Source organism: Colias philodice, chromosome 1 (genome assembly GCF_061535455.1).
Source record: "Colias philodice isolate Cphi_HAF_F1 chromosome 1, ilColPhil1 Martin Lab GWU primary, whole genome shotgun sequence".
NCBI classification, from domain to species: Eukaryota; Metazoa; Arthropoda; class Insecta; order Lepidoptera; family Pieridae; genus Colias; species Colias philodice.
The window spans coordinates 10,903,700-10,920,133 of NC_143086.1; the positions used below are offsets into that span (position 1 = coordinate 10,903,700).

The following is a 16,434-nucleotide window of genomic DNA, read 5'->3' on the forward strand; positions in this document are numbered from 1 at the left end:
GTTGTATATAAATTGTTACTTTGAATAAAGCAGAATCGGATTAAAAATAATTACAATCTCATCAAGAAAATTGATTTTTTTTTAAGAATCGTTGTTTCAGAAAACTGTCATACTATAACTTGAATTTATCTTGCTTTGAAGCAAAACAGTGAAGGAAAACATCTTGACTTGCGAAGCAAAGGTATACTTGATAAGTCAAAGCTTACAGGAAAGTTAAAGTTCGAAAGGGGACGTATATTAAGTATGTTGATTATTGCTCGAATAGAACGTCCAAGAACTCAAGTGTTTTAAACTATGATTGAAAATTGGTCACGTACAAGACGACCCATTTTTGTGTGCCTCTCCAATATTTTAGATGTCCCGTAGATTATATAACCGTCGCTTTCTAACCGCAAAATACCAGACAAAACACTCCCGTCTCCCATAGGGAGGCATTGTGGAGTTATGTACTCAAATTCAGTCTTTCATCTCACTACTTAATATATGTATCAACATGCCGTGTCAAGACATTTTATTAAAATGTGAACATTTTGTATACAAAAAAGACTTATTTTATTCAAAGCCCGTATTACGTTTGTATTCGACACGAACTTTTCTTTATTACGATATTTCAGGGTTTATTCTCGATCTGTTCAGTAATGCTCAGTATCGAAAATTCTATCTGCGTGATTTATTTTATTTACGTCTGCGCCTTGTAACGTCAAGCCTTCAATGTATGGTGTATATCTTCTTTATATATAAAAATGAATCGCAAAATGTGTTGGTAAGCGCATAACTCGAGAACGGCTGAACCGATTTAAATAATTCTTTTTTTATTATATTCCTTAAAGTACGAGGACGGTTCTTATGTAGAGAAAACGTAAAAAATATGTACCACGGGCGAAGCCGGGGCGGACCGCTAGTTTATAATAATATTAACTTGGAGTTTATGTAATATTCAAAGATTTTCACCGAAATACGAAATATTTTTCATTCTCCATTATTCTTTCTCCGGACATGAATATGCATCAATTAATCATATACTCTGTAATTGAGTTTTCCTTTGTTCCAGAGAGACTAGGATATAATCTTACATTCACGCTAATGCACCACGTAATATCTCAAAGACTCATCCATTTTATTATTGACAACTTAAAATAACAGATGAAACAAAGCTCTACCGACTCCATTAGTGGGAAAAATATTAAAGCAACATTAAGCAAGCTTACTATTTTAGTAACGCCCCTTGAGTAAGGCCCTAAGTCGTAAATGTATGAGTATGAACTAGATTTATAATGATACCAGTAACTGCTAGTGTGGTACAAAACACAAGAAAGTTCTGATACGGTAATGGATTCAATTCGTTGTGTGTGAGGTATAATTTACTCGAATAGAAATGAACTATATTCATAGATACAAACATAATAGAGGCTAGAGCCTTAACTTAACAATTGCTTTTCAAATAAAGTGCAAGCTAGTAGTTAATCAAGCTTTTTTTGGAGAACCTGTGAAAATGTTTTTTATTTGTCTGCGCTACTTGGGTAAAGTACTTAATTTGTTTTTTATTTGATTTACGTAAACCCACAGACGGCCACGCTCCACAGCTCTCAATCGATGCACAAATTTTTGAGTTTTACAATTTTACATAAGTATCTAAATCTAAACTAAGTATGTACTTAATTGAAAATACTTTTTGTATATTATTATTATGTTGGCATGAAAATATATACCAATTATAATATTATGTCAATGCATATTTCTTTTAAATAAACATATCATAACTATTATTATTATTTAAATACATCCTGTAATTTGTAAAGCATTATTTACCTTGTAAGTATTCGCACTTAAATCCAGTTCTATATTCTATACGTATAATCGTTCTATATTCTGTACGTAAGGGAAGGACAAATACATGTTAGTACATATTCAAATCTTTGTTTTATACGATACGGCCCGAAGATAGTAACTGTGATACGATGTCAATAAAGCCCATATCACCTCCGAGTCGTTTTATTTATAGGATCGCTACAGAACGGACACAAATAATAGGGTAATATTTCACCCGATTCAATCATTTATTTATTCTTATGAACCTCAATATAATATCCAGTGAAAAATGAACATTCTCAACACTTGTTGCTGTTCGCTTCTAATGACGATGGTAATCTTTATAATAAAAGAATTTTCATGTTTACCGATCGCAGTCCAATTTGATAGGCATTTTATTCAGTATTGACGTATAATCGTGTATCTATTTCAATCACTCGGTTAACCTTTTTGTTGAACATCGGAGTATATTTACATTAGTTTATTCTTGTTTAGTGTGGATTGTATGTAACCCGACGCGTCCCTATACAAGTAAACGTAAATATGTTAAACTAGTATCGTAATTCAATATGTTCAACAGTTAAAAGTTTCATGTTATATGTGAATTCGCGTTCATTACAAACTTTGTTTCATACATTGAGCATGTTTCGTACAACGATCAAAGAGGCTTTGCTATACCTACCAATTGTGATACATATACTTCAATGCCCAGTTCACAAACAACGTTAAAAAGGTTATCTCAGCATAATACACACTCAGTGCTTTGAAACTCTGTAACTATCATACGTGAGAAGTTGTTTTCGTTCTCAAGTCTGACAACAAACGAACACGGTTGATATTTCAAAAAGCGGGCGCTTTAAATTTTTCGACCTATGATCAAACAATGGCTGAACTCTACCTTTGCTGGATGCCCTTTTCATCTCTTTCAATGAAACTCCTCTCTTTAATAAACTCCGAACATTTTGTAGGCGCGAATCAATTCATTACATCCAGCTTTTCATTAACTTTCAATATCTCGTTAGTAAATTTAATTAAAGTGTTGGAAAAATAGCTGAAAATCGTTTATTGTTTAAATAAATTTGCATTAAACTGGAGTTAATCGTACAGCATTAAACAGCAACTCTAACCAGAAAATAAATATGTTTCAAAATGAGAGCAGATTTTAAACCGTTAACAAATATTTACGAATTAGCTTTTTTTTTTTATTATAGTGGAGAATGCATTTAGGCATACCCAGGGCACTCGGGGGAAGAGCCCTGGGTTATGTCGGACTCACCCTGCTGAGTGCAGGGTCCTACCGACTAAACTCCACTGTGTTCCGCCGTGCCGCTTTATTGACGGGGCCGCGGGTATTCGGTAGAACCGCGTATTAGCTAACATTATAACATAAAAATTCGAGTCGTGATACATCCTTGCATTCATATAAAAGACAGGCAGAAACGTGACACATTATTAAGAGCATTAAATATGCAATCATTATGTTAAGTTACTAATAAACATTGATTTTTTTCTTCGTAATAGTAATAAATAACATAATTAAATTTCGAATTACCCTAAATAGGTATTACATAAGATGTAAAAAAACATTTGTGTAAAACACTACAGAAAAAGCATTACTAGAAGCGGTTGAAATTCTAGGCATGACTTTTTTTCTTATCAATATCCTATTTGCCAAAGTAAACCCCAAAATACGTCGAAAACTTGTCGAAAATAATATGCGTCAAAAAACGCGGCTTATTAAAAGCGGCGGAGAAATAGTGCTTTGTACACTTGGTAGTTTGTTCTCGAGTTTTGACGTAAATTGCATGAACCTATTTGAACAGGGAGCGACACTAATGAATTTATTTTTAATTCTCGCTAAGCGGACTCTGTTTCAGATATTATAGAACATTTTTATGGTTTAGCCAATATTATTCTAATTATCTTTAATTAAACTCTTTTATTATAATATTTTAAATCATTACATAATATAAAACAAAGACGCTTTCTCTGTCTCTATATCCCTAATCCCTATGTATGCTTAAATCTTTAAAAACACGCAATAGATCTGCGGTATTTTTAAAAAGATAGTGACTCTCGATAAAGGTTTTAGCACACCCCGGACACTCCATACAAAATTATCGTTTTGACAGTCACACTGTAGAGACTGCAAATGTGTGTGTTAACGCTTTATGGTTGGCACATTTTTGACTAGCGTAAAAAAAAAATCGCGTTTTTCTGATGAAATACATCCGTAAACAGCACAATATCTAACCATTTTCTACGAAAAACGATAATCACAAATCCAAAATAATAAAATTACTTTAAGTCAATTTGATTGAATGTTGTCAATCTTCGTTGCGTATCGTCCCTGTAGAAAAATATGGACCATTTTTAGACTGATCATGCGGGGTGAGGTAAGTGTTTAATTTTGGCGGGACGTTTAGCTACTATTATGTATTCTGTGGTTTAGTATATAATTTACATATTAGGTTTTAGACAAAGCGAGCGTAAAGCTAATATGTAATAAACTATTTCATCACACATTGGTGTATATGTTCTAGAATCTATTTATTAATAGGAGGGTTGTATACATACTAGAGCCCATCGACGGTCGACATTCGACCTTCGCATTCTAACGACTCTCGCCTGCGGTCCACTGCACGTATCGCTATGATATATATGTATATGGTTTTCGTATTACAACACAGATTTATCGATAGTATGTCTCAACCAAAACTCGATATTGAGTTATGTTTGTAAATCTGTAAAGACAGTACACGCTATGACACGCACTTTACTTTGGTTTGTTTACGTTTAACCAACAAGAATATTTCATTAATTATTTAAGTACATATTATATTATATTATTTATTGTTTGCGTATAACTCAACGTTATGATGTTGAAAAATATTTATTCACTCACTATAATAACTCATTGTGACCTATTTTAAACGGACCATAAACTACTGGAAGAATCGATATCAAAAACACCGTATAACTCAAAAGAGTGTATTACTTAAACGAAACCATTTACCGCAATTTTATCCAATGCAGTTAACAGCGTGTAAACTACGTTAAATTGATTCTAATGTAGAACGGGGAAGCGAGAAATTTGAGGCTATAAGCTCGCAACTTCCGATGCATAATATTTGCTTCGGCAATTACTGCACCTTGTAATTACTCCTAAATTTGCTTAAAGTCAGGTCTTATAGATTTAATCTCCCTTCTATAGCTCGTGATGTCTGTTTTTACAGGTTTAATGTTAATTGTGTTAGGTTAAGTTTTGTGTTGTTTTATATTGAACAAAGGCTAGTTGGTTTAAACACGGGACATTATCGTTTATCGGGATTTGCCTTGTAGAATTCTTAAGGATATTAAAGAAAAACGATTTTCTAAAATCACAAAAGCCGCATACACGAATAGCATAGGTACATATTGTTAAAATGAATTCTTCTATTAATAAAGGTACAGTATTTTTTACTCATTTTGCATTTTCTGCTTGGTCTGAAGCCAACATAAAATCTTTCCTACAGTCTTGCATAGGTTACAAGCACCGCAGGCTACAGTCCGGGGAAATAATACGGATTATAGCAACGTCTGATTAGAGGATCAAATATTTTGCTGAACAACAAAATTCAGTATGAAAGATGTGAGAAGAAAATGTGGTTTCATATACCTTTTATTATGAAATATACTGTTCGTGTGTTGTGTTTAATAAATGCAGTAGGAATATGTTTCAATATAGCTGCAAAAAATGCATTTTGTGGGCATAAAATAGATATTTTATATAAATGAGAAGGGATTATAATCTGCCTATACTTGCTACCTACTTATTACCGTATAATTTGATACAAAAAAATCATTCGTCTGTTATTTGTCTTTCAGAAGGTCGCATTATTCAATAGTGTCACATTTCGATCTACTAGTTTTTGTATTTGCCAAGAAAAACTGATGTGAAACTTTTCCTAATCGGTAACATTTATCTTGAGATTCATCTTAGGACATAAAGAATTATACAGCCAATGTCAAGGGACCACAGACATCTTTTACAGACATTTAATTTCCATTCGTATCTTAAATGATAGTTTTCTTAAAATACTCCTTTAAATTTGTTTGCTTACATCCTACATGTTTTTATTTCTGATAACAATGGATATTGGATAGTAGAAATATATTGTTAATTGATTATGATTTTTATATATTAATTTGTATAGTGTCCATCCAATCACATTAAGAATTATTAAACTTCGCCATTCTCCTCAAAGTCGGGCCAATTGCGTAATAGATATTTTCCTCACAATTAAATATAACAAAGTTCCTACGGAATTAAATAATCACCCAAAGTAACAACAGAATTTTCTTTTTCATCATAGATGCTAAGATTTAATGTTATAAAAATGAGAGTTTTTCTAAAGACAAGGTTATGCCTAATTTAGAAATTCTATACCTACTTAATTGAAATCCATTAGTGTACCTAATGCTACAATAATATTCCAGTTACATAAGGCATAACTAATGCTTCATTAAAGGTCTTGAAGAGCTAACACTTGTTTATGCAAATATTAATTAAAAATTATAATATCTTATCATAAATAATTACATGTAGGTAGTCTTTAAAGCAACACTAGAATTACATTGTAACACTTTTTAAATATTATGATTTATACTGGTAAATACTTTAATTTTATACAGCATGTAAGAATCGCAGAATTACATGAAAAGTATAAATATTTTTATTCTTAAGAAAATAATTTTTATTTACCCGATGCACGCCGGCAGCGCGCCCGAGGCGCGCCCGATGCGCGCCTGCAGTGCGCCCGATGCGCGCCGCGCCGGTTGTATATGTCCCGCGCCAGACTATTTTATATAAAGATATAACCACAATAACCTATCTATCTTGATTTTGACGTTTTGGGTTCAAACAATATCCGAGGAATACCTACACTAGAATAAACTGAACGGATATGAGGTCCAGTTTTATGTATATTAATGCTCGACAGCTTATTTACTTTTAGTTATTATGTATTATATTTTGAGTAATTTGGAAGACATTAGTATTTTAGGTATACATCAAAATATCGAAATTGCATTGGGTATTCATTTAAGGCGAGTGATTCATACCGTTCATACGGTCATACCATCCGTTATATAATTATCTCACAATAAAAATATTTTTATAATAGGTATATAAATACAAATAAACAAAAAATATAAAATCCTCTAATCTTTATAAAGCGTCTAATTAAGTCCAGTGAATCAAATTATATAAGAAATATTTATTAAAGCTCGGGTAATTAAACGCCAAATAATATGAGGATAAAATAATATAAATCATTCAAAGTAACAAATTACTTGCCTTTGTCCAGTTTATACGTTGAAGCTCTACTGTTTTGTTGATGAGGATAAACATCCTTTGTAAGGCAAAATAGACTGGAATTTTGGACAGGATTTAGAGGTAACATATATAAATTATAAAGTATAAAGTACTGAGTCGTTTTTGTTGTAACGGAAGCTATGGGTTAGCGGAAATTGAACGGCTAGCCTAACATAATTTTAACCTCAGTTTACCAATCTAGCGGTATGCTATATGAGATTTATGCTAGTTCAAACCTTCGCAATAGTCTAAACTATTCTACTGGTACTGCTATTACTCCTTAATGGTATAAAGATTTTACCCATATTTTCGGAAGATTTGTACTAGCAAAGCGAGCACTATCCCTCAATCTATGCATTTTTCACGTACACTTCACAGGGGGACTATTGCACTTTTGAGTTTGAGCTTTGACACAGCATTTTTAGAAAGCACTACGGTATTTTTAGGTAATACTACGAACCATCGCACCGCTTTATGTTAGTAGGATACTGGATAACTAGATTTTGAATTATCGGTCTAAAATGCATAATCACCGTCTGTTTAAATTTGTTCGCTGGGTCCTCCCTAAAGCGAAAAAAGATTTATAGCTTTTATATTTTATTTTATTGATTAAGGCCTTAATAAGATAAAATGTTATGCTCCTTTAAGTAAATATTTGAGAAAATAATATAAAGAAATAAATAGAAAAGAGAAATATTATATTTATAGGGCGTTAAAACCTCCACAGCCAGTGAGAAATTTGCAAATGCGATTAATTATTCAATAGGAATATTTGTAGTTAAATAATGTCGTATTTCAAAGACTTAAACAACTCCCATATAAAAGACGTTTAAGCAATAATTAGTGAGTAAATAATGTGGTTGCAATAAACACTAACACTTACATCCATTTAATTTATATTAGCGAAAGCGTTTATCTAACGTTTATTCTAGTACGTAAGAGATACAACCCTCGTTGTGTAAATCGATCAGTGAGACAAACAGAACTTTGGCTACAGTCATGTACAGAGTGTGATACAATCGGGGTGAATGACTTAAACGGTATTAGATAACCTTTGTATTTGAATATACTCGTACAAGCTGTTGCGATTAATGATTATCAAGCCTATATTTAATATTAATGCCCAACAAGTTGCTTAGTGACGTCGCTATTTTTGATATCGTGAAGCATTGGATAATGAATGAATCCATATCAATGATTTATTATTTAATATACGATATATACGAATAATATATATTTTATTATATATATATAATAATATATATTTTATATATAATAATATATTTATTTATATTTATTTTATTATATATATATAATAATATATATTTTATATACGAACCGACACTCAGACATTAGAAGTATTTCGTCCAATAAAACATTTACATACACTTGCAATTTTCACATTAAATTGAAGGAGTCAAACAAGAATCCTATACATTATAACACAATCTTAGATCGCTTGTACTCGGAGCTTTAAAAATTTAAAATGTCCTTATATTTAATTCAAAATTATTAAAAAAAATCGTGATATATCATCTCATTCTTCTATAAAGCTAATCCAGTGTCCGCTCGTGGGTGTGGAGCCGATATTATGTATCTTATCCGTCTCACTGATCGATTTTCTTTAACGTAGGTGATCCACTTTTATACTGTGTTGAAGCTTATTTTTCGCGATTTAATAACCAAGCCTACAATACTTACTGAACTAAAATATAAGCTTTATTTGTAACCTAAACCAAATGTTTGAAGTTTCGACTTTGCAAGAACTAAATGATTTATCTGCATCCGGATAGCATTAGGTATGACGGAAATGTGATAAAACTTAGATAATGATTAGAAATTTATTTATTAAATTTAGAATAACTTAAGTCTCTTTTACAAACTGGATCGTATAACTCGTATTACAAAAATAGCTCTGAATTAATACGTTGATTTATATGAACGCGCTAACATACTCGGGTAGGTTTCAGTTCACTGGTAATATTTAATGACTTTTCTTTTTACTATAGAGCCGAAGTGGAGCGAGGGTGCTAACTTGTAAGCAGGGTGTATTTACATAAATTTGCTTGTCATAGACGCGTTGGTTTATGGACTATATCGTATTTGCATAATATTTTAAAAGACGTACATTCATTCTATTTCGCTGCACATTTTTACATGACATAATATTATTATGAAGCTTTTGCACAGTTACAATGATCATAATATAAACTATTAACATTTTAACTTTTATTAAGACCCACATGTCATTATTTTTTTAATAGTACAAAAGTAATAAAAATAAACCCACAAAAACAAAGAAGTAGAAACAAGACTGTAATCCAAATCATCCTCGTAAATAACGTCTTGATGGGCCATCTTTTTCACATTAAAACGTATCGACATTATACTTGAAATAATTGGATAATATTGGTAGACTGGGTCTTCATTTGTTACATAATACACGAAGTTTTGACGGTATCTGTTCGTCGAGTTATTAACTATAACTAGATGGGACAGAGTAAGTTGCTCCTACATTGATTGGTCCACGATCAATCTCACACTTCATAGATTCCATCACGGTAGCTACGCTCCTGGCCTCCTGGTTAATGGTCTTTATATTAGATCATCTATATCCCTGTGTTCGTCAGTTAAGTGACCGACCCTTTACCGGTTCCATTTGCTTCACACCAAATGCTAATAGCCAATTTGCGTAAGCTATCCCAAACATAGCTATTTAATAGTTGACGAAAGTGATTACATCGCTGGATAAAGGTACCTATAATATCTATACTTGTCTACATGTAGGACAAAAACTACTCATATGTTTGTCAGGTTTTATTCATCAAACGTCATAGTTAGCATCGAATTTATTATTGTTGAATATTATGCCAATTTTGTGAAAAGTAAATAATAATATGCCAATTGTATAAAAAGCCCGGTCAAACAAAACAGTTTACTTAATTGCTATCAACCAAGAACAACCGGTCGGCGACTTCTCAGTTGACAGTTCTACCTAGACATTCAATAAAAATATTCCATACCGCTTGAAAAAGTGTATCGGAAAGTTTTATGTTTTTATTTATATGAAATATAAAAAGTAGGTACCGCTTCGTAAAATAAATACTAGAATGGAATGTATTTCTTCCTAGTCCTAGTCTGTATTTCTACTAGTTTTCTAAGACATTGCTCGCTGTGTTGGAATAAAAAGCATTCCTTGTTACATGATAAGAAATTATTTTTCTATATTCAATTGATTTCGTTCAGCCGTATCTATGCGATGAAGTAAATCTGGTAAAACGTTATAATATTATGCTCGTGTAAGTAGTCTAAGTATTTCTGAAAACATAACGTAGAGATGAATATTGAATAAGTTTAAAAATAATTTGCTATAACGTGATTATGAATAAATTTAATATAATAAAGCTATTAGATTCTGTTATTGGTTAAAATATCAATAAGAAGTATTTATTACCAAACAGTACAAAAATGTAAATTAATAGCTAGAGACCCATATACGCCAAATACAACTTACTAACTAACATTGTACATTCTAACTTTGTACATTATCAGCCTAAGAATACATTTCCGTAAATAAAAGTGCTCTGTTTTCTGTCGATGTATATAGAAATAGAAGGTTTGTGTTTTTATTTTGTTAAGTATATTAAATATTTAATACATAATAATATGTTCTGCTGAACAAACTGTAAAAGGCCGAACAGAGAATTCGCTGCACAAGACAAACTTAAGGAAAACTGGGCAAATATTTCGTCGTCCATGTCGCAGGTTGTATCTACCAGATGCTCCTTAGTTATTGGTTCTTTCTTGGTTTCTTTATCAAAATTTTATTTGTAATTAATGGTAAAATTAAAAATTTACGGAATTAATATTGCAGATATTCTTACAGAATAATCAATTATTGCACTAAATTACAAAAATAAATAATCATACGGTTTTAATACTTACATTAAAAAAAACAATAAGTACCTACGCACGTTATCGTTCGTCTATAAAATTCAAAGAATTAATTTATAATGAATATTGTAAGTAATTAAGATTGTTTTATAACCACATACTATTATCCGTGTCCTGATATAAACAACATGATTATTTAGAGCGCTAAGAGTAGGTCCGTAATAAATGAAAAAAGGTGCTGTTACGCTTGTTACAGAAACACGGAATGGATTCAAAAATGTATTTTCACTAATTGAAAGCGGGGTATTCGATTACACAAGTCTATTTTTGTACTTAAAATATGAGGAGTACGAGACTCAAAGACAGACTATATAACTAGTTATAGAATATTTTTTAAATACATATAACTTTGAGCAAACGCAAATTTAAATAATATGTCCTTCCTTTTCCTTACACGTCGGATTCAATAATGTGACTACATGTAACATCATTTACATAAGTTAAACATGAATTATTTAGAAGCTTGTTTTTGCCGTTTAACCCATAATAAACAAGCGTGTGCCCTTAATCATTGAAGCGTAATAATGTCATCCGGTAAATGAATAACAATTAGAATTATCGATGTTATAATAATTACGTGGACGCGTGACCTACATGTTGTCTTAATGTTATTACACTGCTTTGTTGCAAATACTAATAGTATATTCTGGTATAATGCGATAGTGCCAAGTGAATCAACATTGAATTATCTAGTTTGTATTGTGATTATAAAATGGCAAAGTAAGCAAACGGACAGGTCATTAGGTATCGAGCCTGACCCTCACCGCTCACGTCACTTATATCTCTATAACGATGAAAAGGTATTTTAGGGTAGTGTCCATACACACCGATGTGCAAATAGAATAATAAATGACAGAATAATGTTAATCGAAAAGGCCCTCCGCTCTATTCGTTAATGCGAAGGCATATTATATTTCATACAAAGGGAATTAAAAGAATTAATATTGATTCGGAAAGTGAGACAATCGATGTCTGAAGCAAATGAAATATATCCGCCCCAAGTCCCACTTGAGAAACAAGTAGTTGGAACCTAAAACAACAAACGACTTTATTCGACGGGCGTGTCAGCAAGCAACGACAAGGCTATTTTAGTGCATTGTCATGGACATGCGACAAGGGCGTCAGTGTGGCTACGGGTGACCGCATTAAACTTTTATTCACAATAAATAATCCTAAGCAAAATAAAAATTAGCAATTTCTCAATTAAATTATGACACCTAAATTTCCTGCAAACAATCGTCGCGTCAATCAAGAAACGTATAAATCTTTTCGCTACCTATACTGTGTAAAATGTTATGAATAAAACACAGATTTAGTATTTCCCAGTAATGGAAATTGACAGAGCTGACCATTAAAATGGTTATATAATAGGATTTGGCGACATATGCCCTGATTTTGCTAAAACAGCCCTGTCAACGTTTGTTAAAGATTTCAAATGATATTGTGTTCCAACTATAGGATTTCTACAATATTTGCATATTTTTATTAAAGTGAAACTTTTATTACATCGTCTCAAACTTTTTGGTCTGTGTAGAGTAGGTATACCTACTCGGCAGCCGACCGTCACGCGACATGCGCTACACAAAGCAGTGTTCGGAACCGTTCGAACAGTTTCACTTTTACCGTGGTTTCATAAAACCACACAACATTTTTTCTGCAATAGATAAAATTCTAACATTACCATATACTCTATTCTTAAAAGCTTAATGAAGGAATGGAAATGCAAAAGACATCAATACTAAAGTACCTAGGCACCTACTTGAATTGAATTTTAATTAAACTATCGTTTATAAAATATATAGTCAGATATCATCATAGTAAAATTACATTTCATTTATTTTACGGATGTAAAAGTTCAGGTCATAAGATATATTTACAAAAAGGTTCTGAAAAAACATACGAATGGACAACGAGAAAGCTTCAGAAGGTCGGATTGGAGTAGTTTTCCAGATAAGTCTTATTCGTTTAGTCTCAAACCGTTATTTTCCGTCTACCTCCACGTATCCTGCACAATGCACATCTGACCTTTGCGTCAATTCTTCTTAATGTCACCTAACTTCGACTAATTGGTGCCGGTGCGAGTGGGATTTGTTTTCCACGTATATTTTATCTAAAAGCTTTTTCACACCCTGTCAGCTCTCTTAGTCTAGTCCTCTTAGGCTTATAGCCTTTGTCCATTATATAGGATAATAGAGAGATATACGACGGCTACAATTTTATGTGAACAAAGCTAACTAACGCTTTCATGGAATGAGAATCGTATTGGGTCGCATCAAGTCGATATGTGCAAATTGTCAAAGCACTAAACTCCCATTGAAGATCATTCGGATGAAAGCTATCATCGGTTATGGCTACCTTGTAACATGAATTGAGAATTGAAGGGATTATCAGACTAATAGCACTTTCCAACGTGGGAGGTACAATAGAGACAAAAGTATATTATTCGGGATGAACGCAGCTTTATAAAAATGTATCGCCGGATAAAGCTCTTTGTATTGATCTTTGTTTTCATTTTAATATTAATAAAAAGAAAACAATAACTTATTCCACAAATCAATTACGGAACAAAAAAAGAATGAGCAGGTATTTGAAGGAATTTTATTATATATGTAGTAGAGTTGAAACATTGTTCTTAGTTATACAACAACATTGTGAAATATTAAATTATTAGCGAGACGAGGTACGTTGTTAGTGAAGAAATTAAACTTTTTGTTTTTATTCAAGAAATTGTGGGAACATTAGATTGAGAGAAAAATATGGTATTCAAACGGGTTTAGTTTTCTACATTTATCGGTTCAGTGGATATATTGCCTTATCTGTTTTGTTCTTTATTGAAACGAGTTGATTTATTTATCTACGCCTTCTGCGTTGTAAAAGTAATTGATACGTAATTTGTTAGATCTTGAGCGTACAATTTGTATCAACATCATTCTATTATTTATTTAAAAGATGCGATACATATGCTAAATGATATAATATCATTTTATACAAAGATAAGAAGACTGCTAGGTATTATCTTAAAAAGATTTTCCTCGAAGCAAATACGTGGAAAGCAAATATATACAGCAATATGTATATTGCCACACGTGTACAGGTGAGATCTCAATCATCTTAGCGGATATTATACATACACTCCAACTTGACCTATAGCTTCTGAGCCATCACGTTAATTGAACTACATATAAAAGTGATGGACAAGTTAATTAAAACTTCTCGATATCCAACATCCTGAATTAAAATTGTATTTCAGGTGAAAATCAACGAAATTTAAATACTGTTTTGCGAGCTAACACGCGAAATCGGATGTGCGAATACAATTTCGGTGGTCGCGTACTGAAAGTATTTTGCATTTCGTGTATAATAAAGTATAGTATGTAAGTACCTATACCTAGTTCATTTTTGCTAGGTAATTTGTATGTGTAAGTATGAGTTAATAAATAATCAATGTACTTTACCTATATTACCTACTATATACCTTCGATGTCACGGTCAAACTCTTACTCATATAATTCTATGCAGAAAAAAACCCTAAGCACTGCGCCGCATGTATCTATGCATATGAACCGATAATTTCTGTAATCGAATAAAGCAAATTGACCATATTAATTAATATTATAAACGTCACTCAGATGCAAATGAATTGCTACAATAAACATTAATGGTTCACCAAAGTAAATTATATTGACGAGTACGAAAATAACTATTTGTTAATTTATCAAGTGAATAAGTTTGACAAATCCAATTCGTGTTTAATTTATTTAATGGATATTTCTATATCAATATTGGTATTAAAGTAATAACAATTAAATATTGGTATTAAAGTATTAACGATATACAAGTTTTACGCCACAGCCAGAGAGAAATACTTTTCTCTTTTAAATATAAACTCGCTTACGAGTTACGACGGTTTAAATTTTTGAATCACATTTATAAGACTTCTAAAAGTCACAGACCTGAAACTCCTAAAAGTTACAGTTCAATAAAAATGAATTTCACACTGACTGGTCGCACAAACATCGCTGAAAAGAATAGTATATAAAAAATAATATTTGCAAGTAAGAGATGATTCGATTCAATTCGATTTTCGGTAATCGATATCTTCAATTTACAGACTCTAAAGAATGGACATATAGGTAAAAGTAAAGTTAATATATGGGTGACTTGTTAAAGATTCTAAGTTCACCGCTCCATACTTATGTTTCCAAACTAATTAGAGTTGAATTACGATGATACATAGATATGACTTTATCCAAAGCTTTATCTTACGTGTTTAAGTCTCATTGTCTTGTATACCCTTATTTGGCAGTAAAATTACCTACTACTCCGGTACTGAAATACGTTTAATTGGTAATACGGTTAAAACTGCTTGTTTTTCAGCGTTTCGTTCCAGAATCCAAATCTAAAGTTAATGATATATTCGATTGAAGCAGACTCATTGAATGCAATCATATTAGTTAAACAATTTAGACAATAGTTTCGAATTCCTTTATATGAAGAATAATTTTTGGGTTTATCTTTTTTTCAAATTGTATTATGTGTGACGAGGGGGGGTCGGATGCTTTTACATCAACTTCACAAATCGATATTCTTCACGAGTTTACTGGGCTTTGTCCTTCTAGATTGTTTTTTTTTTCATAGGTAAATTATAACTACGTTGCTGTTGGAAAATAAATTACGACACGGTAATTTTATATCATTATAAAACTGCTATTTATTCAGCTCTTTGTTTTTCTACATGAAGGTACAAATTATAAACAATAATCAAACAAAACAAGGTCTTCTGTGACAGTAAAATACAAATAAATTATACGTACTCATATATACGAGTGCATGTGTATATCGTTGAAATTATACTATCAAGGAATAAGATAAGAAATTTTTTTTAAGAACAAAAAGACGCAGGATACCTACTAATTGTTAATTACAAGTTATTTGTAAATAATTGTTTATAAACATTTTAAACATATCAATATAGTATTGAACAATACATAGTAAATCTAAAATCGATCGAGAGAAACAATAGCAATAACAAATAACTTTCATGGAGCTGAGTGATATTTGATGGTAACTCCTCTTATCTTCAACAGCCATTGAGTTTGAGTTGATATTTGTGTGTAATATAATGACGTAACTCAAAAACTATTCGATCGATTTTAAGACATGCTCTACTATTAGAAAGCTTTCAAATAACATACATGGTTTTAACCAAGCTTTTACTTGTATGTTATGTCTATGTTCAAATCATAATGTGTATTTTTGTACATAAACGATCCAGTCTTACGTGTAAGACTCGATTTTGACCCATTTTAATCTAA

General features: G+C 31.7%; 1 protein-coding gene and 1 long non-coding RNA gene across 2 annotated transcripts in view; both read left to right on the forward strand.

Annotated features, from left to right (window-relative positions):
• Positions 1-3,014: 3,014 nt before the first annotated feature.
• The window catches only part of LOC149491334 (uncharacterized), a 423,150-nt gene continuing 409,730 nt past the window's right edge, over positions 3,015-16,434 (forward strand). The window contains exon 1 of the long non-coding RNA XR_016316007.1: positions 3,015-3,175. This is a non-coding gene — a long non-coding RNA (uncharacterized LOC149491334). The remainder of the gene's footprint in view (positions 3,176-16,434) is intronic.
• The window catches only part of LOC149491335 (solute carrier family 7 member 14), a 52,833-nt gene continuing 52,640 nt past the window's right edge, over positions 16,242-16,434 (forward strand). The window contains exon 1 of the mRNA XM_089700251.1: positions 16,242-16,246. Within this exon, the coding sequence (XP_089556377.1) occupies positions 16,242-16,246 (5 nt within the window). The remainder of the gene's footprint in view (positions 16,247-16,434) is intronic.